The sequence below is a fragment of the Lissotriton helveticus genome, chromosome 3_1, assembly GCF_964261635.1.
Source record: "Lissotriton helveticus chromosome 3_1, aLisHel1.1, whole genome shotgun sequence".
Classification (NCBI taxonomy): Eukaryota; Metazoa; Chordata; class Amphibia; order Caudata; family Salamandridae; genus Lissotriton; species Lissotriton helveticus.
Window position 1 is genome coordinate 994,402,179 of NC_136061.1, and position 26,806 is coordinate 994,428,984.

General features: G+C 43.7%; 1 protein-coding gene across 5 annotated transcripts in view; it reads left to right on the plus strand.

Annotated features, from left to right (window-relative positions):
- The window catches only part of ZNF385B (zinc finger protein 385B), a 1,180,505-nt gene that overhangs the window by 804,822 nt on the left and 348,877 nt on the right, over positions 1–26,806 (plus strand). For all 5 annotated transcript variants that reach the window (XM_078681482.1, XM_078681483.1, XM_078681484.1 and 2 more), the window contains one exon: positions 4,903–5,045. In XM_078681482.1, coding sequence (XP_078537608.1) covers positions 4,903–5,045 — 143 coding nt within the window. The remainder of the gene's footprint in view (positions 1–4,902; positions 5,046–26,806) is intronic.

Sequence of the window (26,806 nt, forward strand, 5' to 3'; positions counted from 1 at the left end):
ATTGATTTCACAAGTGACCAACACTTTGAGAAACACAGGAGTCATTTGTTATTATTATTTTTCTTGGATTGGACTTTTTTATTCAGATGTATTGTAGGAAAAATGTGTCAATCCCTCTTTCATTTGAATGCATTTTGATCAATTTTAACGGTTGATTTGTACCCTTTCTACTCTTGAACGATAACGTATATAAAAGAAATATCTTTTGATAAAAAAGATTCCCTGTGTTGCTGGTTTTTTGTTGTATTGCTCTATTCTGTCTATAGGTTAGACATACAGAATAATTGTACAGATACCAATAAGGTTGGGTGAGACCAAGTAATCCAAATAAGATTCTAGTCTGAGTTCTGTTAAATACTCCTTGTGTACAAGGCAGCATTAAGCCAAGTAACGTGGATTAAGGCTGCCTTGCACATAAGGCCCCCTTTCACACTATGCTTAGTGTGAAAGGGGTGGGCCGTGGGTGTTGCGGTGGGCGTTCCACTGCAACACCCATTTTGATGCTGCCCCCTATGTACAAGGGTGGCGTACATACGAGGCAGCGTCAAAATTAAGACCATGTAAATCCTGGTCTTAAGTTGGTGAAATGCATTATTTCTCCTTGTTTTTGCTTTTTGCATGTGTGCTGTCTTGTGCAAACCACTGCAAAGTGGTGGAGTGCAGTCCTGCTTCGTGTAGCCTGTTCACTAGCTGGAAGTGTGAAACAATATCAAAGGAAATGGACAGATGTAATAAGATCAGGTTCACTGCCATATCTTGGGCAGCCTCTGATCTAATTCTGTCCACTAGCGCCAACAAGGTGGATTCAGTGCAGTTGTTGGCTCTAAAGTCAGTTTGAACATTAGAGCATAGGTTGCTTCACAAAATTAGAGTCCATTCTCAAAAACTCTGTGTGCAAATTTCGACCACATTTTGCGACTGGACTGTAACATCACTTCAACCTTTTTTTATTGATTTCTTTATATCATATACCACATCACAGAGTTTTCCAAACTGTCATGGGTAGCCAACTTCAGCTCCGAATGTCCTTCACGTCTGTACAGCAGGGGTTCGTTGAAAGGTCTAACCTTCAGCAGGGCCCTGTGTCCAACCTGCCATGAATAGCCAACCCCCTTTAGCCTGGCTCGTCTTTTTTCTATAACTTTTTAGGGTTCACAGACTGAACCTGCTGCAGGCAGCCAATACTCTCTGTGCATGGCCAACCACCCTACATAGCTCAGGCACACGTACCAAAAAGCTGTTTGTCACTTTATAAGGCCAAGGACAATTTCTATGAACACGCCTGACCTTGAAGAAAAAACTACAAAAAGAAAGGCCAAGATGTCATTCATTTGGCCAACCACAGATCTTACTTTGTACTCACTTTGTTACCTACTAGATTGAGATAGATACACTATTCATGTGAGTTAATTAAGAATACAGTTTTGCAAGTGAGTGTATTTATTATTGCTGAGACACCAAAATACATTGTTTGTTGTTTCTTACTCAGTGATTATCATAAACATAGCTGTTCATGAATATTTAAGAAAATGTTATGGAGCAGTCATTCAGTACAGAAATCCAATTAGCGGAATCAACGAGCCACCGTGTAACAAGCAGTCTTCTGGATTGATTTCCATGACACATTATGAACATTCAGGGCCTCATTTACAATGTGACTGCACCACTGGAACGTCACTTTTTGCGACACTCTGGTGGCGCAGGGGCCTGATCGATATTTATCAGGCAGCACTAAGCCACTTTGCTTGACTTAATGTGACCTTGTAAATAATCTCCCTTTAAAGCAGTTTTCTGCATCAAAGGGGCATACAATGGGTGTTGCTGGCTTTGTTCCCAGCAGATCACATGGCTTTTTGACACTCCCCCAGATTTACGAGGAATCATAACTCTGAGGTACCGCCAAAAACCTATGCCTCCCCAGGTGAGGCGTAAGGGAAGTGCAACGAGGAGAAATACCTTTATTTCTTTTCATTTTTGCTTTTTCTATTTGTGCTGAATTCTGCAGCATACACAGAAAGAGGAAATAGCCTCTTGTGATTGTTTTTGTGTAGGAAGGCTTCCCTTCCTGCAGAAAAACAATCATCCCTGCAATGCAGTCACCCTTGCACCACGGCGCAAAGGTGCATGCATTGGCGCAAGGAAGCCCATTGTGTGTGAAAAGGACAGGAATGCACCGTATCTGATAGATACAGCACATCCCTGCACTTTTGTTTTGCCATAGAGCAGCACAGCAGGAAGGCCTGAGGTGCTGCCCTACAGCAACATCTTGTAAATAAGGTCCCCTGTGGGTCAGGGGGATCAGCACTCTAGCACAGTGGTTCCCAAGTTGTGGCCTGGGGACCTTTAGGGGTCCGCAGAGACTTCTCAGGGCATCCACGACTAAGAAAATTTAAAAATATTAACCGATTAGTTAATTGTATATAAATAAAGAAACACAATGTACAATTGAAACTTTTAAAACGTTCTAATGTGAAGGATTTTGAAATTGGAGACAAAAAATTAAATTAGTATCCTCAGACTCATGGGAGCAGTGTAAGTGCAGCAAACAGCATATAGTATGGATGATTAGTGGCCTCAATTGAATTGGGAAATCTCCAACATTCATATTAAAATTTGAAATGTTGATTTTTTTCTATGGTGTTTGAAAATTAAATAAAATATGTTATCATTTGTGTATTTGTTTGAATGCTTTTTTTCTGTATTTTGTGTGTGCTGTTTTGCTGTTCAAATCATGAACAAAACTTAGGCTGGGGCTAGCATACAGGACTCAGTGGGAGGTCCCCAGATTCCAATATTGATTGGGGCATGATACCAGTTTAGCTGTAGATTTTGCTGCTTTTTAGTATTTTTGTAGCACTGCAGATAACAGGTGTTTTAATAAGTTAACTAATAGTCATTTTGTCAACCTTAAAATGCTGACTGTCAGGTTCGACACTGGCAAAATTCGAACCTGTGTACCAATGGGGTTGCTTAACAAAAATCATAAGGTAGTGAAACTCGGTGACCTTAGAATCACGATAACAAAACAGGAAATGATAGCACATGCCATGAAATCCCAACGATAACCCCGTGTACTTAAAAAAAAAAAGAAGTATGAGGATTGGGGTGAGCTCAAATTGTTGCAAGGTAAGCACAATTTGTGTCCCGAGGCTGGTTGGGTTGTGGGCACAGCAGAGAAGCGCCAGATGCTGAGATAAATGAAATCTAAGAGGAGCACTGTCTGCCATCCACCATGGTCCAAAGCTCAGCTGGCTTGACTCATGACCCAAAACCAACCTATGTTTTCCTATGTGTGACGAAAAACTCATATACACTTTGTTCTTAGTGTTTGATAGTATCCATCCTGCATGTCACAAAAACAAGGCACATTTTATTTCCACATAAACATTTTTTGAGAAATGGTTTTAGCATATTGTTGTGGTACACAGGTATGGTATTATCCAACATTAAGAACACAGTCTGTGTGAGGTTTTTTGCCACAACGGGGAAAACGTAGGTAGTTTTGCGTTTGAAAAAAAACCTGTCCCCTTCGGCAGTGAGGGGTTCCTCGTGGTTGGTAATTTGAAACCAAGAGACCCCATAGACATTAATAGTCCCTTCCAGGCCTGGTGGAAGTCTGGGTTGCAGTGGTACTGGAAGCTCTTGTTGTGTTGCAGTAGGGCTGGCTGTGACTGTTTGCTCACGGGTGACTGCCTAGTCTAAGACTGCCTTGGAAGCATAATAAGAACCTGATTTTGGCCATCAAGGGGAGGAGGGAAATAGGGCAGAGATTAGAAGGCTTGGAGTCATACCGTGTGGATTTCTTGAGGAGGGGGATCACTTTGGCATGTTTCCAAGCCATGGGCACTGTAGCAGAGGTTAAGGACAAATTTATGATGTCACAAAACACAGGTCAAAAAGCCTCGAATTGGTCAGGTTTAAGAGGTTCCGCTGGCGATCTTGATTTAAGTTAGTTGCAGATAGACCGCATGGCTTCCTGGGGAAGTGCCGGAAAAATAGAAAGTGATGGACCGGTAGCTACCAAAGGATAGGAACGAACTTTATGGGGGAAAGTTTTATAGATATCGTCAACCTTTTTAATAACGAAGGCAGCGAGGATCTCACATTGCTCATTGGAAGTGAGGGTACATAAAGTGGGTTGCCCAGTAGTTTTAAGATCCTTAAGACAAGAGAATATACATTTAGTAGGGTTACTGCTGTTTTTAATTTCCGCGGAAAAAAAGTCGGCCCTAACATCTCAAATCTCCAGCCCTTCTGCTCAACACACTGCAGTGTTATTTGTGTCCTTGCTTCTGGCTTATGGATATTAGTCACACTAAATATTTCTTTATTTCTAATTTTGTTCTTTGTAAAATGGCTTACCTTAGGTTGTTCAAATGTACAACACACTGCTACTCTATGGTTCTGTAGTTTATATATATCAAAATCGCTAGATTGATCTTCGTTGGTATGTTTTTTGTAAAATTCTAGGTATTATGTTGTTTAAATGTACAGCATGCTCTATATATCATCGAATCCTCTCCTAAGTGTGCCCATAAAAGCCCACAAGACAGTGTGCTTAATTTGTACAAATGGGACATAGTAAACATTAGGGAAACGTACAGTTACCAAAAGCTGTTTGTCACTGTGTAAGGTCAAAGACAATTTCAATGATCAAGCGAGACCTGGAGCGAAGATCCATAAAAAAAACAACCTCATCATGGTTGAGTATGATATATGAGAATGCCAAAATAAAAATAAATTAATAAAACATGTAAAGTAAGAATGGAAGCTATTGAAATAATAACAGTAACTCATTAGTATAATGCTTCCTATTTATGTCCACACCTCAAAGCACAGTGATAATCAGGGCATGAATATGTGGTCCCGTGACTCAGCTTGCGTTGTTTTTGTTACCTGCAGGTAGTACATGCCATTCCACCACCCTGCCTGCCCTTGTGCGGACGTCCACCATGATGATGCAGCCTTCTTTGGATATCAAGCCATTCATGCCCTTCTCTGTGGAGAGCAGCTCTGCTGTTGGACTCTTCCCAAACTTCAACACAGTGAGTTGACTCTGTTCTTTTTCTTCTTAATGTATTTCAGTAGTGATTGCCTTTTTTGTGTTAGGATTCTACTATAGAGACAGGACTAACCAGAACTACAGTTCAGAACTTCGGGTCCAGTTCATAAAACGCAGGTGCCATATAGAGTTAGAGAAGGTTGGATTTACGATTTGAATTCCCAAATTCTGATTCACAGAATCAGGACATGCAGAATTTTCTGATCATAAATTTCCCCTAAGAGAGTGAAGGAGCCTCCTGCTTGCCAGATTTCTTGCATAGTAATGGGGTAGGAAATGGATGATACGAAGGGAGGGTCATGGTGGAGTCAGAGGGAATGATTTCAACGTACAATCAGAATGTATTTGGTATTCATAAACATCAACTTCTCTCCCAATAATTCTCCCACTCCATCACACTCAACTTGCCAGTCAAATGTATAAGGCTAACTACCCGCACATCCGTGGAGTGTCCCGGCACTGAAAACTGCAAAGCAAAACAAAGTAAATCAGTTAATGAGAGGAGAGCAACCAAGTTCAAACCGAAATAGTTATTTAGGACCCAGGATCCGAAGTTCAAGGGAATCTGCTTCTAAGCCTTTGGCTTCAAGAAAGGAGAAATGATTCCCCCTTCCTCATCCGCCTGACCCACAGCACTAACACCAAAGCAGCCTTCGACAACAAAAACTCCCTAGATAAGGCAAAAATCTTTTTTAAAGATAGCAAGCTCCCAAAAGAGGGGGCAGGCAATGAAACAAGACAAAAGATTTGAAGAGGATCCTTCTTTTGATTAGGAGCAAATGAAGAGAACTTAGATGGGTGGAGGCTGAAGCATGCCAGGGAACACTCAAAATTAAACAAGCGGCGTCATTCTGGACTACTTACGCTGTTTAATCAGGCCTTCGACAACCCTAGATAAAGGGTCTTAGCATGGTCCAATCTAGAAGTAGTCAGCACGTGAGCCTCTGTCTTCCTAGAATGGAGATGCACCAGTTGCTAGAGACCGCCAGCTCCTCCCCCGTCTTCAGGTGCACTTGGTTCCGGGTTCACGGCAAGGTGGAGACTCTCAGAGGCACTGCTGGTGTGCCTCATTGATGTGGCGTTTACTGTGTCTGCCGAGGCTTGGCGGGGGATTCTTAGGTGAAGGATTATGCTCCTGGCGCCCGGCACTTTGGAATTAAAAGCACAGTAAAAAAAGACGGTTGCTCTGGTATCCGCAGATGAACTGCTGGTCCAGCTGGGATGAGAGCCGGTGAAATGCCTCGTCCTCAAGTGGTCGAATGGTTAAAAGGTGAGCCTGCCTGCCCGTCTGCTATGTGCGTTTCTAATGGAGAACGTCAGATCTCCTGATCTCTTGACATGAGGAAAGACCTGTTTAATATATATGAGACACAAGCTACAACCAGAGGTTACTTAGAATTGGTCATGTGTTTGCAGGCAAATATATTTAGGGTCTTCTACTCTCTAGTGCTTTCTAGTGCTCGCTAGTGGTTTCAGACCCTAATGACAAGTGCCCTAGAGTCCATTGGAGTTTTATGTGTGATGGTCTGCGCATAATACCCTCCAATATCCGGCATTTGAACAAAGAGGGACCCCCCCCGAAATTGATAATAGTTCAAAGAGCAAGTGAAATGATGCAATAAATGTGATTAATAACTGATCCAATCAATGCATTTAAAGACCTTAATATTCTAAACTAGAGGCTTCTGTGGTGTAGGGTGGTGAAGGGCCGAAAAGTAAGATCTGGGGAGAAAATAAAAGTAAGGACTGGAAGTTGCTGGTCTCGCCAGTGACGGCCCTTGCCCTCCCCCGCTCGACAAGCTGTGGCTGACTGAAAAACAATGGGAAAGCATTTAAAATTGTCTAACTTAATCACCAAAGTGGATTCAGCCACAGGCTTTAAAGCCAAAATGCTGCGGCAAGAGCAGAGCATAGTCAGAAAGTACGGAAGGATTCCACAATAATTGTTGGATGTTGGAGCAATAGGTTCAGATGCGGACAGTGTATCTCAAGGAGAGCCAGAGGAAGGAATAAGATCAGAGGAAGAGCCCGACCCACATGCAAAAATTCCAGAAAATCCTGATCAGGTGGCCTTAAAGGGTAAAGAAAACTCACCTTTACGTGAACTTGCAAAGGAAAAAATGGCCAACCAAAATTATCAACTCATTAAGGACTACCCATTATTCGCCAAATGCAAAACGTCCATGAGCGTCCTGACCGCTCCTTCGACAATGCAAGGCTCTCCGATTGAGACACAAATCAGTCCCTCGCAAAGTGATTGATCTTCCTTGGGGCCATCAGCTACTGTGGAGGGAAAGGACAGACGCAGATTCCCTCAAAAAGAGAATAGCTTGTCTGTGAACGCTTAGTTGCCGGCACAGTTTTTATCACTACAGTCACCAGCACAATTGCCATCTCAGTCTCTGACAATTCCTCAGCTGCTGCCATAACCCCAGATCCAGTTGCCAAGTAAAGCGGGGCAGCAAGGATGGACTCAGATAGAATTAGGAGGGCCCCAATGCAGGCAGTCACAACAACTCCAAGTAAAAGGAACTCTTCTGCAATGTGACATAAAAAACTCTGCTAAATCTCATTTTTGAAGAAATAAGAGCTCTTAGACAACTCAAGCAAACAAGATAGCATCCCTTCATCAGCGACTCTCAAAGTTTGAGGAGGCAATGGGCAGTTTTCCAGAAAGGATTCAAGTGGTGGAATCCAGAATTGCACAGCTTGAAGACCAAATAAAAACCATGCAGCAACAGGTGAACTTAGTTAAAAAGGAAAAAACGTCACTCGAAGGTAAACTTGAGGAGCTCGAGAATCATTTGCAACTCTCAAACTTGCGCATAGTCGGAGTTCCAGAAGGGAGCAAAGGATCCCAGACTCTTCAATGGGTCGAGACTTTTATCAAGAAAAGTGTGCTGCCAGAATTCGCAGGAGATCTCACTATAACAAGAGCACATCGTGTGCCTTCGCACCCATTTCCTAATTCCAAATTGCCAAAAAACAAGAAAATTGCTGAATCATAGTAGATTTTTGGATATGAATTTTTGAACGGATCACAGCAATATCTAAGTATCAGTCTCAGAGATGTTTTTCAAACTCCGTGTAATTTCGGTTAACGTAAATGAAGTATTGAATAAACAAAAGTTCAGTGGGATAATAAGATGGTTAGCTTATTTTTCACCACAAGTCCTCTTCCTTCAAGAAACCCACCTTAAAACGAACACTCCAAAACCTTTTATCCCGAAATCTTTTATCAAAGTATTTTTTGCTTCTGCAGGGATAGTAATAAGGGGGGTTGCGATATATTTTAGCTGGGGGCTGGACTGGGAGTTTAGTCAAGTTCAGAGAGATCCTCAAGGTCGACGGCTATGAGTCACGGTGAGCTTAAATGGGAACATCCTAAATGTAAACTATTATGCACCAATTATAGATGGCCCTACATCAAGAGCCAGGATTAATGAGATACTTTAGAGGGCCCGATCATTTTTTAGGGGAATTTTAATTATATACAAGACCTGACATAGGACACTTAGAATAAAAATAAAAAGCAACTGAAGCCAAAGACTAAAAAAGTAATAGATGTAATAAAACAAGATTAACAATTAATTGATCCATGGCATAGAGCCCATCTGGAAGAACTACAATATACCTGTTACTCTTGACAATTTCAGTCGGCTTCCCGTATTGACTTTTAAAAAATCTCTCGTCCTTTGAAATACTAAAACTCGGGCATGGGGACCAATTAATTTTCAGACCACTCGCTGGTTAAATTGGAAATAGAGGGGGGGCAGGAGAATAAGGTCCAGGTGGCAGATGGATCTCTCAAACCAACAATGGGTAACTGGCATAAGAAAATGGATAAAATATGTTTTCCTGCACAATAATGGTACAGCGGAACCCTTTTCGGTTTGGAGGACCTTTAAGGACTCAGTCTGTGGTCAGATGGTGGCCTTCATGGCCGCACAGTCTAAAATTCGAAGGACTCGTATGGCCGAACTTCACCTGGCAGTTGACCCAGCTTTGCTGCAGAAGAATGCCTCTTTAAGGGGTATAGATAGTCGAGAGGCAGCTTAACAAAGCAAAACAGGAGTTAAAAGAGAGTTTTTTATAATAGACAAAATCAATAGCTCTCTGACATTCCAGCAGCGCGTTTACGTAGAGAGTGAAATAGTTGGCAAACTCTTAGCCTGATCTACTAAAGTAAAACATGAAGCAGCATTAATTACTGAAGTGTTGGAACCTGGTACAAGAGCCCTGGTCATTGACAAGGAAAGGATTGCCCACATTTTTCTGGATCATTACGACCAGTTATACGCTACTAAATATATATGGTGGGGCAAGAGGCAATTCAACAATATTTTGACAATATTAACCTCCCGCAATTATCAAATGTTCAGGCAGAGGAGATTCAAGCAGATATTACAGAGGCTGAAATTCAACTATCCCTTGCCACAATGTCAAGAGAAAAAGTGTGTGGAAACGATGGGTTGCCAATAGAATTTTACAAGGTGTTTGCCGAAGAATTAACACCTCCATTGGTAGAGCATTTTAATTATTTTAAATTGGGTGGTTTGGTTCTCATAGCGTTTAAAGAATCTATTATTGTCAGTTTTGTAAAGAAGGGCAAAAACCCTAGAGACATCAATTCCTATAGACCGATCAGTTTACTCAAATCTGAATATAAAATTGTAATGAAAATCTGGGTGCGTCCTTTTACTCCTCTGGCACAAAAAGCGATCCTCAGACAGAATTTGTCGCAGGGAGGTTAACGTCCACAAATACAGGGGTTTTAGTTCAAGCACTCGATTTTTTTTCATATTATTCAAACTTCAGCACTTAATAGGATGGTCAACGTAGAAAATCATTCGATTTGTTGAATTTGAACGCTCTCTTTTATGGTCTGGGCAGGAATGGGATTCCCCCCAGGTTATAAACATGTAGAGCAATATCTAAAAGGGGCTCAGGCATAGGTTTTTATTAATTCTAGTCTGGCTGGGACAGGTAATGTTGATCAGGGGACCAGGCAAGCCCTCTGTTCCCCATGATCTTTACTTTTTTTATCGATCCCCTGGCCACCAGGATTTGTAGTAATGCGGCGATAAAAGCACCATTATTAGGAATGGCCAAGTTAAAGTTGTTTGCGGATGACATTATCCTCTATCTCAGTCCGGAAGGACGGAATAGTGAATCAACATTAGCAGAATTTGCACAATTTGAATTAATTAAATTGTATAAAATCAACCACAACAAGACCGAAACTTTAACAATTAACAGTTCAAGTGATTTTCTACCCGAAAATCTTAAACATCAATCCCTTACTGCTAATCCAATTCGATATTTAGGGATATATGTCACCAACCAGTATACCGAAATTTATAAACTGAACTATGAAGTCATGCGGAAAAAAATCAAAAAGCTGCTAGAGGAAGGGTCGCTCTTACCGCTCACATTGATTGGCCCTGTTGCACTTATAAAAATGTTCATCTTACCTTTACTTGTTTTTCTTTTTACAAATATACCTATTAAAATTAATAGGATCTACTTTAAAGAGTTGGGGACAATTTTCAGAAAGTTTGTCTGGCACCCAGGGTAACACTCTCATTGCTCCAACTTGACATCAATCAGGGTGGGCTTGCACTTCCTCAAGTTGTACATATTATGAAACAGCCTTTTTAGATCTATTAGTTTGTTTAGTCGACTGTACGGGATCAGTAGATAATTTCTTCTTAGACAAAATGGTGCAGGAATCTGGATCGCAGATTTCTGTATTTTTAAAAACAGTTAATTTCTTCCAAAAAAACAAGGTAGGAGACTTTTCAGAAATATAGCACTAGACTCCAGATTTTCTATTCCAAACAACTTAGTTTCACAGGGCACTACTATTTAAAGCTTACAGATCGTAAATAAAAAACTGTCACAGTTCCTGGAAACCAACCACCTCCTCAAGAACTCCCAGACGGGCTTTCGACCAGGTCAGGGCACTGACACCGCTCTCCTTGCAGCAGTGGAGAAGGCCAGAGACATTCTTGACACAGGAGGATCAGTGGCAGTGGTCCTCCTGGACCTGAGTGCGGCCTTCGATACTGTCAGCCACCAGGTCTTAACTCAACGCCTGGAAAACATCGGAGTGAAAGACAAAGCTCTGAAATGGCTTTCATCCTTTCTCTGCCAACGCTCCTTCCAAGTCTGGGAATGTGACAGCCGCTCCCCTGCCATCCCCCTCCGGTGTGGTGTGCCACAGGGCTCGTCACTTAGCCCCACGTTATTTAATGTGTACATGGCCCCATTGGAGGAGATGGTCACCCCATTCGGAGTCACTATCATCAGTTATGCTGACGATACACAGCTGGTGGTAACTCTATCCCACCCCAAGCAAGAGCCCTCCAACCTCCACGGCTGTCTCTCCAATATACATCAATGGATGAACGACTCAGCCCTTAAACTAAATGGGTCAAAAACAGAGATTCTGCTCCTGGGTCAAAAAGCGCGAGATCTACCCCCGAACATCTGGCCCGCCTGTCTTGGTGAACCCCCTGCCCCCAAGACGGAGGTCAAAAGTTTGGGAATATGGTTAGAGAAAGATCTCACCTTTAGAACGCAGGCAAGGAAGACGGCCGGCGTCTGTTTCGGCCTGCTAAGATCATGCAGGAAGGTGCTTCCCCTACTCCCTTTTAATTCCCGGAAACAGTTGATCCAAGGCCTGATTGTGTCCAGGCTGGACTACAGCAACGCCATTTATTTGGGAGCCCCTGAAACCACCCTCCAGACACTACAGAAAATCCAGAATGCCGCTGCCCGGATGCTCACGAACACCCCGGCCAGAACATCTGCGAAACCCGCATTGAATAAATTGCACTGGCTACCGATCAGGGAAAGAGTGGTATTCAAGGCCCTCTGCCTGGCTCACAAAGTGCTCCACAACGAAGGCCCACCAATTCTCAAAAACTGTATCACCCCCTATAGACCTGCTAGAGCGCTCCGGTCGGACCACGAAAACCTCATTGTGGTACCCAAGGTGAAAAAAGCCCGCTCAGGAGGTCGCCGCTTTTCGGTTCACACAGCGAAGCAATGGAACGCGCTCCCTCTGAAACTAAGAACAGAACCGAATCTCCTCCGCTTCAGGAAATCGCTCAAAACCCTCCTCTTCCCATAATCACTCTTACTTTTCCGCATTCCCTCCCCTCAGGATTACGAGGTTTAGCGCTGGGATACTCATGGGTGACTACGCGCTCTATAAAAACCTTAAATAAATAAATAAAAGTTTGGACCTCAGAATCCAGAGCAGCCATCTAAGGTTTTGGAATGCCAACGGTTTTAAAGAGCTGGGTCATTTTTTAAGTGGGTTGCAGATGTATCACTTGGCAAGAGGTTCAAGATAGGCGTGGAGACCGTACTAAGCTGGTTTTTGGGGGATATATTCAGATTGCTCATCTATTAAATAAGTGTGCCTTTCCATCTATTTCTGGCCCAACTCTGCTTATTGTTGCTCTATTTAGAGCAAAATTAAGGGGGTGGGGAATTGTGTCACCTTCTATGGTCCCAAGGGGAGTCTTTGGTGGTTAACAAATTCCTAGGAAAAGTGACCCTGGAGACATAATGCATATTCTCCAATCGCAAATGGCAAACCATTTCACAACTCTGCAGCAAGGCCTTAAGAGCAGCTATTTTAAAAGAATGGCTTTTCTGTCACACTGGAAGGCGTACTATACCCCCAAAGCTCTTCATAAGATGTGTCCAGAATTAGAGAATAGGTGCTTTCGTTGCCAGGCAGCAGGTGAGGAAAGATGGCTCCAAACTTTTTTTTACATGCCCAAAGTTAGAACAATGTTGGGAAAGAATCTACAAAGCTTTAAGCGGTGGTTTACAGATAAGACTAGATCCTGAGGTAGCTGCAGCACTCTTTGGTACAGTTAGTCAGAGACAAAATTTAGCTACATCAAGAGGCGAGGAGACATTTATAACAAGTGCTTCCCTTGTTGCGCGTTCTCTGATACTTCAGAACTGGAGGCCTCCAAGGCACCTACCTTTTCAGAGTGTTTTATTAAAATGATACGAACAAGGATATTTAAAGAAGTTTATGCTAAGAGAGTTGGTGCTATTAAAAGATTTACTACTGTATGGAAATACATGGAGCAGCTAGAAACAATCTAGAACAAAGTGGGGGCTGTAAGGCAATGTAATGTCTTTATCAGTATAAATGCATTTTATGGGCTTGAACCGGGCTATTTTTTCTAGGGTTTGAAAGCGCTGCACTTTATTGAGTTATAATTGATTGCACTTTAGTAAGTTTGTATTGAAGTCTAAGGCTCAGCACCATATACTGTTGGTTAATTGGCACGTTGCCCTTTAGGGAAAGGGATATTTAGAGAACCCTATGTCAAGAAAGTCGTCAACATAGTAGATACATAAATGTATCCAAATAAATGGGGATGCAAGGTACTGCATTGGCTCTGTTCGAGTGGAAAGCAATGCATTGTATGGTTTAGAACTGGAATATTTTTGGGGTTTGAAAGCACTGCACTTTATTGAATTATAGCTGGTTGCACTTTAGTACTTTTGTATTAAAGTTTAAGGCTCAGCACCAGATACTGTTGGTGAATAGGCACATTGCACTTTAGAGAAAGGTACATTCAGAGAAGCCTATGGCAAGTGAGTCGTTGCTATAGAAGATACACTACTGCATCGAAATAAATGGGGCTGCAATGCATGGTATCGACTCAATTGGTTGAAAGCGCTGTACTGTATAGTAGTTGAACCATTACAGAATTGTTATTTTAAGTGTTTACATTTTTTTTTAATTTTTTTTTTTTAGAGTTTTATATAGCGCGAACTTGAACCGAACCGAATCAGTTATCAGAGCGCTTTACATAGCACTAGTTACTTTACATGAGGACACACTTTCATTTTTTTTTTGTTAGGCACGGGGAGATTAAGTGATTTGCCCAGAATCACAGGGGGTTTTTGGCGTCGTTACCGAGACTCGAACCAAGTTCCCCAGGTCCGAGGTCGAGCGCCTTAGTGATGTGCTTCTATCAAATTGATTGCATTAACTCACTGTTGGTTCTATGTTTCTGCTCAATAAAAGGATTAAAACAAAAAAAAGATTGTGCCAAATGTTTAAAGTTTGGAACTTTTATTGGCGTCAGGGGTAAAAAAAAAAAAAGAATGGAGATGCAGCAAGAAAAGAACTATCCTAACAGTGCGAAGCAAACCAAAGCAGGAGCTACAACAGCAGAAACCTGTGGTTGGTGGGAGAGTTGTTTATTAAACTTGCCTCCAATATCTTTAGCCACTAGTTTTGGTGATATAGGGAATGGTAATGATGTCAGCCAGCATAGTTCACCAGCATAACTCCCACCAGTTGACATGATGTAACCCAAATTAAACAATAGTAGTCTAATGCAAATTGCATTTCAGCTGACTCAAAAACTGCATGCTTTAAAGGGTGTTTCCAAATTTTTTAGATAATTCTCATAAGAGAGAAGCAGCTGCATATCATCAGCATAAGAGATGAATTTGCACCCGAAGGATACAACCAGGGGAGGCAGAGGATTCATATATATGTTCAATAAAGTATGGCTCAACAAATAGCCATGTGGCACCCCCTGCTTGATGGGTTTGATATGTGGTGAAGAGAGAGCCAACCAAACTGACTGCCCCCTGTAGTCCAGAAAAGATTCGATCTAGCTTCTTACTTGGCCTCCAAACCCCAGATTGTCAAGGCGTTGCGGGAGGATGTAATGGGAGATAGTATCGAATGCTGGCGAAAGATCTAGTAAAATCATAACAGCATTCTTACCTTGATCCGGGGACTGCTTAATATGATCTGACACTCCTAACAAACCCATGTCTGTGCTAAGCTTGGGGCAAAATCTGGATTGACTGGGATGCAGAAGCCTACACTGCTCTAAAATAAGAGCTGATTATTAACCAGTTTTTTAAGCATCTTGGATAACACATGAAGTAGCGAGAAATGCCAAAAATTGGATAATATCCTAGTGTCCAAGTAAGTTTTTTTTAATGCTGGCAGAAAGCCAGTAAACAACAGAAGATTGAAAACCATATTAATTACATCTTACTCCTCAGGGTAAGGATGGAAGGGGGACAGAGATCTGTAGGAGACCCAGATTTACAGTGTGAAATTGCTGTTCCCGACTCCTCGAAAGAGTTGGAACTAAACTCAGAGAAGTTACTACCATAACAAACCAGACTCTCATCCAAAAGCTTTGTTGTAGGGATTGTTACAGGGATTATGTTTGGAAACAGAACTAAGCCTGGGATCACAGAACATTCGTATGTAGGGACTGGATCACTGTGCCACAAAACTACCTATGGGCCGTAATCCTGACTAGCTCATTGTGCCTCACCTGCCCTCCTAACCTTCCCAAAGTGACAGGTAAATTGGCACCCCAGAACGCAACACTGTAGTCCCCTCAGGGAACCGTGGTAATGGATCATCACCTTTCAATCGCTCACTCCTACTTGTCCATATTAAACAAATGAAAGACACGAGGAAAGTTTACAATATTTATTGAAACTGTAGTGCTCTATCATGTAGCAACTGTGGTGCAATTAAAGAACATACAGAACTAAGCAAAGTAATTAGCATTATCAATAAACTATATCCAGTAAAAAAGCCCTATTACGACGAATGATATATTTGCTTAAGTCTAACCTCACTACCAGTTCCGGATTGCCAAACAGGCAAAGAAGGCACCGGCCTATGGGCCCCACTCCTTTTAGGGCCATGCGACAATTGATCAAAATAATAATGATTTGATCTTGAAAGAAAATTACAATCCAGCTTTCTTAAATATTGTTTCCAAAAGATAGAAAAAAATTAATCAAATAAAAGAAACGAATACTTTACATTAAAGACTCTATAGGGAAAATACTGTATTAATGTAATGTACCCATTAATGACTTAAAGTACATAAACCAGAGACATAAGATTCACATAACAGTTTGTCTGTTAATAGCTCATCTTCTTAAAAAAAATCTGGTGCATTGGTTATTAGGAGATAATTTGTGACGGGCCTGGAATTTCGACTGACTAGGGGGCTCCACAGGGTATAATCCGGCTGTGCTCACTACATGAGCACAATAATATATATATAATATATCAGTGATCACTGGGATTATGGCTGGTCCCCCATACCTGGCATTTGCCGTTAGCCGGTATGCATCTCAGATTGTGCATAGCCGGTGCGCTCCACCCGGAAACTTTCCTCTGCTAGAAATTCCCTATCTGTTTTTAAATTAGCAAGTCTCTGCTTATATGATAATAAATGCCATGCTAGGAAAGCAGGAAAATAGGTCACAATGTTGTTTGACCTTGTATGAAATGTTCTGACTGAATCTCAGCATAACAAAGTCACTAGACATTTTCCTTGAATCATATGATTCACCCTGAACTCACCGGGATCACCCCCGGGGTAGCAGCGCCCCCACTTGTTGACTCCAACCCAGACTAGGCTCAGAGTGAAGTACCACTTCTTGTACCTCATCTCTCTCTTCTTCTATCTTCTTCCTGTACTATCCCATCTCTAATTTTTTCCCTGATGGACAACACAGAGGGCTCCAGATGGACGAGTTCAAACATCACCATCCAATGCTTGTAATAACAACTACGCTTTCATGTAATTATTGCAACGCCATGTACGTTCACCTGGAACTCTGAATGACAAAGTGAATGTACCTGTTTTGTGAAATTATAATAAAATATACTTGAAATTAAAAAAACATGTGCAGCCTGTTTCTAAAAAAATAGTGTGGCACAAAAACAAACATGTTACTTCATAATGTGTGCAAAGCAAAAGCGGCCTACAACCTACAGTTAGGCTAACATGGGGGAGAACTACAGTGGGCCCTATAGGGAACTCACAAAAACCTTTACCTCCAGAACGTGCAGGCTCCTCTGAATTTTGATGACTTTATCCTCAAAGAAATCAGCAAGCCCATTACAAAGTTCCTGAGAACGGGTTGTTGTCCTATTACAAGCCTTAGGTGACAAGAAAGACTTAGAGATCTGAAAGATTTATTTGGAGCTGTTGGAAACCTTATTAAATTTAAATTCAAAGTATGACGCCTGGCTGATTCAATAGCTGCATAAGGCCTCAAGACTTCTTTATACCTGGCCGTACGAGAAGGCGAGTAGTCCTTGCGCCACTCTCTCTCAACTTTCTTACAATCCTCATTTCTGAGGCAAGGAACAGAAAAACTAAGGGGTGGAAACATCACACTTGTTCTCCTTCTTCAAATGACATGGGACCAAGGCCTCTGAGGCAGCTTGAAGCCAGATATTGACAGCATCAACATCGGAGTCAATAGCACCTGTGAGAGAAGGAACAGTATTGGCAAGACATTCAGTGAGCTCCTTCGCTCTTATTTTATTCCATGCACGGAAAAACTGCCTTTCCACATGCCTGGCTTATTGGAGATTGTCTTTGAACCTCCACTCTAATGGGATGAGAATATGGTCAGACCTGACCACCACCTGCGGTTCAGCATTTTTAGGAGGACCACTTCATACATAGGAAACGTTTATCCTCTATCTTCTTATTCCTCTCTTCCATCTATCTTTTCTCTCCTTTGACACTTTATGTTATAATAACGTCCTCGGGATCGGTTTGTTGATAAGTACGCCCACCTCTAGATCGAACCAATGCCTGGATTGCCGTAATGGCACAGAACATTGGAAAGATCAAGTGAGGGGAAAAATGAAATGATCAGGGAAGGGAAGGAAGGGGACAGCAGGCAGGGAGATCTGAAAGACACAAACAGAGCACACGCATAAGACTATGTTTGCGCTAATCAGAACTAACATTACATATGAAACAACCTTCTATTAGTTATACCTGTAAAGGAAAAATAAACATCGTAGATGTGCAGAGGTATCTGGTAGTGTCGGAGTTGTTGCGGTGTAACTACAGCAATACAAAAAGGCATGTAACAGTAATATGATAAATGTCAGAACCCTACAGGATATCCCTTGAGTCGCATGTATCACACATATAAGAACCTACCTAAGTATACCTCTACAATGCTTCACAGGGGTAGAGTGTAAACCATACACCTCCAGAAGACCCCTGTTAATTGAAAGAGGTATAAACAATAGTTAACACCCATACACAATTCAATGCACGCTGCCACTTTAGAATGTGAAATCCAGTTCAACGAAAACAAACATTTGAAGACCCCTGGAACTCTTAGTTCTTCCAATGACCCATGTAATGCCTCTTAGATGGGTATAGGGTAGAATCCTTAGTATTTGCAAAGCACAACCACTAGTGTTAATGTTGCACCCTAAAACACCACAAGCCAGTAACAGTGTTTTCCTCTGTCGTCCGACAATGCCAACCGGGCCAAATCCAACTGTCCAAATAGTCAAGAAACTGGTACCACGGTAACAGCCGTTACCGAGTAGCCCAAAACACACAGTCTTAAAGTAATCAGCGATCCCGCTGAAAAGCATAGTGGTGCGAAGCACCCTTACCTCACCGTCGTATATCCAAAACCCAAACACAGCAATCCAGTACTCCAAAGGAATTCCCGACACCGGTCCCCAGCCGCCGACTTCCTTAAGTGATCTCTCGTGAGATCGCGCTCCGTTGCGAAGGATCACAGGAACTGTAGTTCTGGCCCATGGCATGCCGGGAACTGCAGTCCCGTAATGCCGCGATCATGACACTTTAAATCAACAATTGAGTGATGAAAACGCTATACAAACCCCAACACAACTAATAAGCAGCAAGAGGTGAAAGTATTTTCAACCTGCATAACTCCAATTCGATACAATTTTAAGACATATTTCACTCAATTCTTTGAAATCAAAAACATATCAAATACTTGTCAATTTGGTCTTTCTCAAGAAGAGAAGTCCAACATCCAGGCAAGCATTCCAGACTAATTATGTATTGACCTCAAGAAAATGCCAGACATTGTGCTTAATGTTTTGTATCTCAACTTTAGGATGTTGGTCTGTCCTCGGGCAGACATGGTACATCAGCTTCCGTACACACACCAACACATAGGGTGGGTGAAAAGTATTCCAAAGCAGAACACAAAACCTGTCTAAACTACATAACATGTAGAAGGAAAACAGACAATTAGTATTAATTGGGGACCCCTTCTGCTTTGCGAATGGGTTAACACCAGCTTTAAACTGTTGGTAAAATATTACTGTTTTGCGACCGGAATTCAGTCGCAAATCAGTAATACATACTATACTGATTCAGTATTTGGAAGCAGCCGCGGCCCGTGCAGGTAAGAGCGATAGGGCCGGGAGGGGCGGATTTCGGCAGATTATGACGAGGTCCGCGGCTGTTTGGAAGGGACTTCCTAAAACGCACCTTTCAACTACTGAATGGCAAATGTAAAATGTGATTCGGTAATACGTTACCGAATCACATTTTGTACATCTGGAAAAGCATTTTTCCAGTTGCAAACGGCCTGATTCTGCTAATCTGGACACATGCTTTGTACATCTGACCTTCAGTTCAGTATGATTCTGATTTACCATCTCGATTTCTATTGAACATTTTTGATATTCAGGCATTTGATGCTCAGAATACAAATAAAAGCATGCCATGCATAATACAATATTGGAACATTTCCATGTTTTATGTAAGGAACGGTAACTCAAACTGTAAAAGTAGTTGTAAGAATGTGACGAGCATTTCAGTTAGAGGTTAATAAGTTAAGAGTGTAGTTGGGTAGCACACCAAGGCTTCCATTACAACATGTTTCAGCTAGTTTCTAAGACAATTCCACCAAGTCTTCTCAAGGTCCTGTTGACCAACTGTTTTGGTTGTGTCCCTGATCTTAATTCCCATAGAAGATAAATAAGTTTACTGTCGAAAATGCCTGTGTGGATCAATCCCAATATATATGCAGTATGTTACAGAGGGTTTTCACAGAGGAGAACTAACACCAACTTACTCCAGGATCCGAGAAGTACTACCTGGTCGCGTCATTGCCACAGATATTCTTGCAAGACACGACCAGGGCAAGTGCTTTCGAGTGACACTTCTGCATGTTGCTACAGTTGTTACACACAGAGGATATACCAGAGGTGTTCTGGAGGAATGCCCTGCATGACCCAGGAAGATATGCTGGCACACAGGAAACGAGGCTGCCACTAGAACGAGTTATGGTCTTTGAGCTTTGCAAGCGTTGCCTACTTGCCCCTGTATTTTTGGTGATAAGCATTGACTCTGTGTGCCAGGTCATTGCAGACACTGAACTTTGTTTGGCGTGGTTATTAATTCTTGTAAACTCACTCACTCTTGTAATAAAACACCAATCACAGTCGCAGCAGCAGTTGATACCAATGTCCTAGCCAGGAGGCTGTTTACTTGTACGCTTGCAAAGAACATCACAGTTTGGAGGGAACACTATTGATTTTTGTCTGCTTAACTAAAAGAAAAGCAATTGATTTGAGGTCGTTTCAACAAAATCAGAGTTCATTTTGAGCCTGGTGCACTGCAGGGCCGTGAAATTAATGTGCCCGCCACTGTTGTGGATTTTTTTCAAAGCTGCTCTGTTCTTGTTTGGATTTCAGTGCCTGAGCACCAGAGGTGCAACTAGAGCCAAATTTCGGGGGGGGGGGGGGGGGGGAGCAAGGAGGGAGGGGTTTGAAAACATTTCAGGGGGGGCTGAATCTTTACTCAATAGGCAGAGTGGGCTGCAGGGGCTCTTAGAAGGGGTGAAACAACAGCGAGGCCTCATTAACATGCAAATGGTCTTTTGAAGACCTGTGAAGTGCTTGGGTGCGGCTGTGTGTGTGCGCCCGGGAAGCTGTCTCATCCCAGGCTGCCACACACGACGGGGAGGGCTGAAGCCCTTTGAGTCCAATGGGTGTTGCGCGCCTGGGGAGCACTCAAGCCATGACCCTTGTGTTCAATGACATGGATTTTGGTAGAATTTGCTGTAGAATTGTTTCTGGCAAAGTTATTGAACGCACATTTCAATACTGCACCTTGTGTGTGTCACCTGGCAATGCAGGGCTCGTAACCCATTACTACTGCATATCAACATGTGATTATTGATGACTCAAGATGGCAGTAATGATTGTCTTTAATCAGTAGGGAAATATTGAGCCGGATGTACGAAGCTTTGTTCAGCTCGCAAACGACCCGATTCGCAGAATCTGACTGTTTGCAACCTGAAAAAAGAATTTTCAAATGTACAAAGCCCTATTTGCGATTCAGTAAGCTATTACCGAATCGCAAATTCGGTTTGCGAGTCGCTATTAGGAAGGGGGGTGCCAAAAGCATCCATTCATAATAGCGAGTCGCACTGGTATGTATGAATGTTTTGTGACCGGGAATGCAGTCGTAAAAGATTCACAGTTACCACCAAACCAAGCTCAACCCATTCCCAAGGGACACCTCCTGCTTTGCGAAGTAAACTTTTCATTTTTCTATTTTAAATGCATCCCATTTTCCTTTAAGGAAAACGGGCGGGGCTTCTCTGAGAGCAAGGCAGGGGAGGAGTGGTGTGCCTGCCCACTCCTGAGTGCCAATAAGACTGTAAAAGACTGTTTGGTCGGCCTCCTGAAGCTGCCCAAAACCAGTCATGCACACTCTGCCCTTCTCCATGCACGCTGCAATGCAGCCTACATGGAGAAAATAGTCTCCCCATAATCTCCTGGCTGGGCGGCGTCCCGACCAATCACAACGCTGCTTGCAGCATTGCGATCGGCTCAGGGAAGGGAGTCTGGCTGCCTGTTTTTGCTTCCTGTTCCTGGAGAGCAGGAGAGCAGAGGTAGGCTCGGTACGAGGCCGGTGGAAAGGTAAGTCTAATTATATATGTTTTCAATTATTAAATTAACCCCCGCACGATCCCCCTTTCCCAGCGCGGCCCGACCTCCCACAATCTCTACAAGTATGACAATGTGGTCTATTTCAGGCCATCAACACTTTATTTTATTTATTTATGTGTTTTATAGAGCGCAAACTTGACCCGTTAGGGTATCAGAGCGCTTTACAGAGTCATAGAGTTGTACAAGAGGTTGGGATCACAAGAGTATACCATAAATTGGGGAGGGTGGGGGGTACTGAGTACAAGAGGGATGGAAGTATACAGTACGGTTAGTATTACAGTTGCTGAGGACCGGCCCCTCGGTTCTTGTTTGGCCGAAGGTCGACGGAGGAAGGCAATAGTCTCTGTGGTGGTTGGGGGAACAGGGTTTAGCCGAGGAATTTACCCATAACGAAGGATTTGGCCTCCTTTTTGAAACGTGCAAGAGAGGGGATTCTTCGGATGGCAGGTGGGAAGGAGTTCCATATTCTTGGTGCAGCCCCAGAAAACGCCCGATTATAGTTTTTTTTCTTCCGAAAGCATGCAGGCTTGAGTAGGAGGTCACTGGCAGACCGTGAGTTTCTGATTCCTCCGGATACCACACGTTTCTGTGCAAGATTTGCAGGGGAGTTTGAGTGTAGGGCCTTGTGTGTGATGCATGCTAGTTTAAGTTGTATTCTGGCCTTGAGAGGAAGCCAGTTCAGCGCTTTCAGATGTGGAGAAATGAAATCAAATTTCCTAGTGCCGGTAAGTAGTCTGGCGGCTGCATTGAGGCAGGCTTTTAAAGGTGCTAGGGAGATCTTGGGTAAACCAGAGAGGGTGGAACAGCCATATTCCAGTCTAGAAATGACTAGAGCGTGGACTGCCAGTTTTAGGTTGGGAGCGTCAAGGAAGGGTTTCAGTTTCCATAGGTAGCTCAGGTGGAATCTGGCAGATTTGCCAATTGAGTTGATGTGGTCTTTCTTGTTCATGTTGCAATCCAAGGTTATTCCCAGCGATTTGGCCGAGTCCACGATGGTCGGTGGGCAATTTAAGGCTGTGATGGCTTTAATCCACGTCTGAATCTCAGGGTCGGTTTAAGGATGGGAAATTAGAAGAAATTCTTTGAGTTTAGTTTAAGTTGGTTGGAAGAGAGCCATTGGACGGTCAGCTTTAGTGCCTCATTCAGGGAGAGAATCTCCTCGAGGGATGAGATTTTGATGAAGATCTGAGTGTCGTCGGCGTACATATGATAGGAGATATTTGCGGTGCGAAGGACTTTGGCAAGGGGTTCTAAATAAAGGTTGAAGAGGGTGGGGGACAGCGTTGATCCTTGAGGGACTCCAACCTTGACCGAAGAGAGAGCAGACAGGTTACCGCTAATTAGGAATCTCTGAGATCGGTTTTGGAGGAAGGATTTAAACCATTCGAGGACAGGGCCATCTAATCCCATCCTAAATTTGAGGCGTTCGAGTAGCTTCCCATGGTTGACCGCGTCGAAGGCCAAGGATAGATCTAGGAGGATTAGGAGACAGGCTTTGCCTTGGTCAAGGGCTTGGAGGGCATCATCAACGATGTGGAGCATGGTGGTTTCAGTGCTCGGAATCCAGATTGGCAGTCATAGAGTAGGTGGAAGTTGTTGATGTGATGACTTAGCTGCTGTTGCACACATTTCTCCAGCACTTTGGCTAATAGAGGAATGTTGGAAATAGGTCTGAAATTGTCTGGGGAGGCTGGATCCAGCGATGGCTTTTTCAGAATGGGGAGGACTTGGCCCGCTTTGAAGGAGTCAGGGATTGATCGCTGCCGGAGAGAGGCATTAATGATCGCAGTCCAGCTAGGAATAATGGATTGGGCGGCGGCAGCTAGACAGTTAGAGGGGAGCGGGTCATTGAAATGGTTGTTCGGGTTAAGGTGGAAAGGATTTTGGCGACAGTCTTCATCGTAGAGCGTGAAGTTGGTCCAGTGTGCTTGATTCTTAGGTGAGGTCTGCTGAGGCGGCATGGGTGGAGGAGGCAGGTCAGGGGGCGGTAGAGAGTGTGAGGCGGAACTCAGTTCGTTGCCCAAGGTTTTGAATTTGTTCGCAAAAAACAAGGAGAATTCTTCGGATGAAATTAGAGATTTGGGTTTTTCTTTCGATGTTTTGGCCAGTTTGTTGGACTGGTGTTTGCGGGGTCTGTTCTGGGCGTTCCCTAGTTCCGATCTGAAGAATTCTTTTTTTGAGTTGAGGACATTCCTGTTGTAAGTATTTCTGGCTTGGCAGAGAAGTTTTAGATGAGCGCCAGAGGGGTGCTGTCTCCAGATTCTTTCGGATTGTCGGAGGGATCGCCTCTCATTGTTGAGGGACCCAGTGAACCATGGGTTTCTATCTTTGACTTGAGTTCTTTTTAGTTTTAGCGGGGCTAGGTCATCCAGAATGGTCGACATAGTTGCAGAGTAGTGGTCGTTGAGGGCACTGATCGATGTGATAGGCGGGGGGGAGGGAGGTCAGATTTGCAACAAACCTCAAGTTCTTGGTGTCTCTGACACAGCGTTTAGGAAGCACCGGTTGTGGGTGCCAGGTAGAAGGATGGTAATGGTGTGGTGATCAGACCATTCACAGGGGTCTATAGAGATACGCTTATTGGTTGCTTCCTTGGAGATGATCCAGTCTAGAGTGGCCACTTTCGAGTGTGTTGGGAGTGAGCAAGCTTGGGTCAGGGCTTGATCGTCCAGGAGGTCTTTAATGGCGTTGACATGAGGATCCTTAGGATCGTTCCAGTGCAGGTTGAAATCGCCAAGGAAAATGTCTTTGGCGTTGGAGGAGCTCTTTGCTGTGAGAATTTCCATGAGGTAGTCAGTGAAGGAATCGCTCATGCCTGGGGGGTGGTAAAGGATGTGCAGGTTGCACAGTAGGGAGATATTACTGCAAATTGAGAGGGCGAGGTATTCGCAGGAGTCGGAGGTATTCGCCAGAAGCTCCGTGACAAGAAGGTTAGAGCGGTAGATGCAGGCGATGCCACCTCCTTTCTTGCTATGTTGTCTGTTTAGCCTAGCAATGTTACAGTTGGGGGGGACTAAGAGGTCCAGGCAAGGGGATGAGGACTCATTAAGCCAGGATTCTGTTAGAGAGGCTAAGTCGAGGTTGTTGTTCTGGATGAGAGCAGCAACATCGGCGGCATGCTTTACTGGTGATCAGCAGTTAATTAAGAGAGCACTCAGGGAGTTGTCGGAGGGGGTGTCGGGAGTCGGGGTAGGCAGGTGTACAGGCGCTAAATTGCTTCTGATCACACTTCTGTTACTGAGGGGAGCTGGTCTGCAGGGGTTGATAGCGACCGTGCGGATGGGATGTTCTGCACTCACGTCTGTTAGACAAGGGGTTACTGGGGCTGCTTTGTGGTCCTGTAGAATGGAAAAGATTTCCTTTTCAGTGAGGTCTAGCGAATTTGGTGTGGTGAGGAAAGGGTTGTAGGAGAGGGGGAGAGCTAGGGTTTCCTTCTCCGATAGGTGGCAAGGTAGCTTTCGCGGGCGAAGGTTCCTCAAGGAAAGCGGTAGAGGGTATTTGAGGAGCTCTGAGATATGAGGGAAGTGAGATTCAGCAGGGGCTTGAGGCTGGCGAAGGAGAGATCGGCGAGGTGAAGGAGGTTTGTTAGATCCAGGATGGAGTAATGGATGCTCTGAATTATTATGGTGGCTTTGGAGTGTAGAGTATTGGTGTCCATAAAAGGGGGGGGCGCGGTAGAGGTGCTAGGAGGGTTAGGATGGACTGTGTTAGGAAAGATAGGAGGCGTGGTTTGTGGGCTAGCAGGGCTAGCTTGCCCAGCATTGTAGGTAGTTAGAGGCGTACCGGACTCAGAGTCTGAGTTGGGAGCTTGGCGGGAGGAGACCGAGGGTCTCGGGTAGACTGCGTTAGCGAGGCTGGTACGTGAGCTGAGGGGGTTAGGATGAGCAGTGTTAGAAGCCATGGAAACCCTGGGAGGAGATAGAGGGAAGGAGACCAATGGTCTGGGGGCAGTAGTGTTAGCAAGGCCAGTAACCAAACTGGAGGGGTTAGGAGGAGCTGTGTTGGAGACCCTTGGAGAGGAGGTTTGAGGGAGGTTAGTCTTCCCGGGCAGGAAGGTCGGAAAATTGTCAAAGCAGGTGTTGGTCACCTTGCCAGTGTCATGCACATGGTTTCTGAGGAGGGTAAAATGGTCCGCAAATTTATTAAGGTTTTTTGTTTGAGGCTTGGATCAATACAATGCCACTTTTGTAGAGGGTGATGGTGAGGTCAGCCCACAGGGTTGCGGAGGGTGCTATTGTGAGCTTAGTGCCGTAAGGAATGTTCCTGGTTGAGCGTACATTAAGGAAATGCGAAAAGGCATTGCGCCAAGAAGGGATTCTTCTGGAGTAGAAGACGAGGTCGTTGATGACTGTGCCATTGTCGGCACTGAGGCGTAGGTCAGAGATCAGTGTCTCTGGGTGGTTTTTCAGGGTGATGTGTTTGAAGGTTTTTGTAGCGGTTTTGGAGAGTTTTGGGGGGTAAGCCAGGGTGTATGAGTTTGCCCTAGTAGCGGTCAGGCCAGGACCAACCATGATGGTTACGATAGGGCACAGTAGAGAGACCAGGGTCAGTAAGTAGCAGATGTCCTTATGTCCTCGGTCATTGATATAGTAACTGTTTGGGGATATGAAATTGGCCGGGTCACGAGTGAGGAAAAAGCAGAAGAAAATTCCTAGGTCTTTCTCAAGGAACAACAGGTCTTTTACTAAATGTTGTAGCCTGTCAGTCTCCTCAAGATGGCCGCCACCTGAGCGAGTAGGCTTGCTTGTTGTGCTGGTGCAGTCCTATTTCTGTTGCCACTGTCTGAGCATGCCTGCCTGGGGTACAGCTGTGGGCCCTTATTAGTTTTTAGAGTGCAGTCCTCTTTCTGTAGTCATTGCCAGGTACTGCCATTTTAGAGAGTAGAAGGTCCGAGGTAAAATTCACTTTCAAATTTCCGCAGATACCGAGAAAAA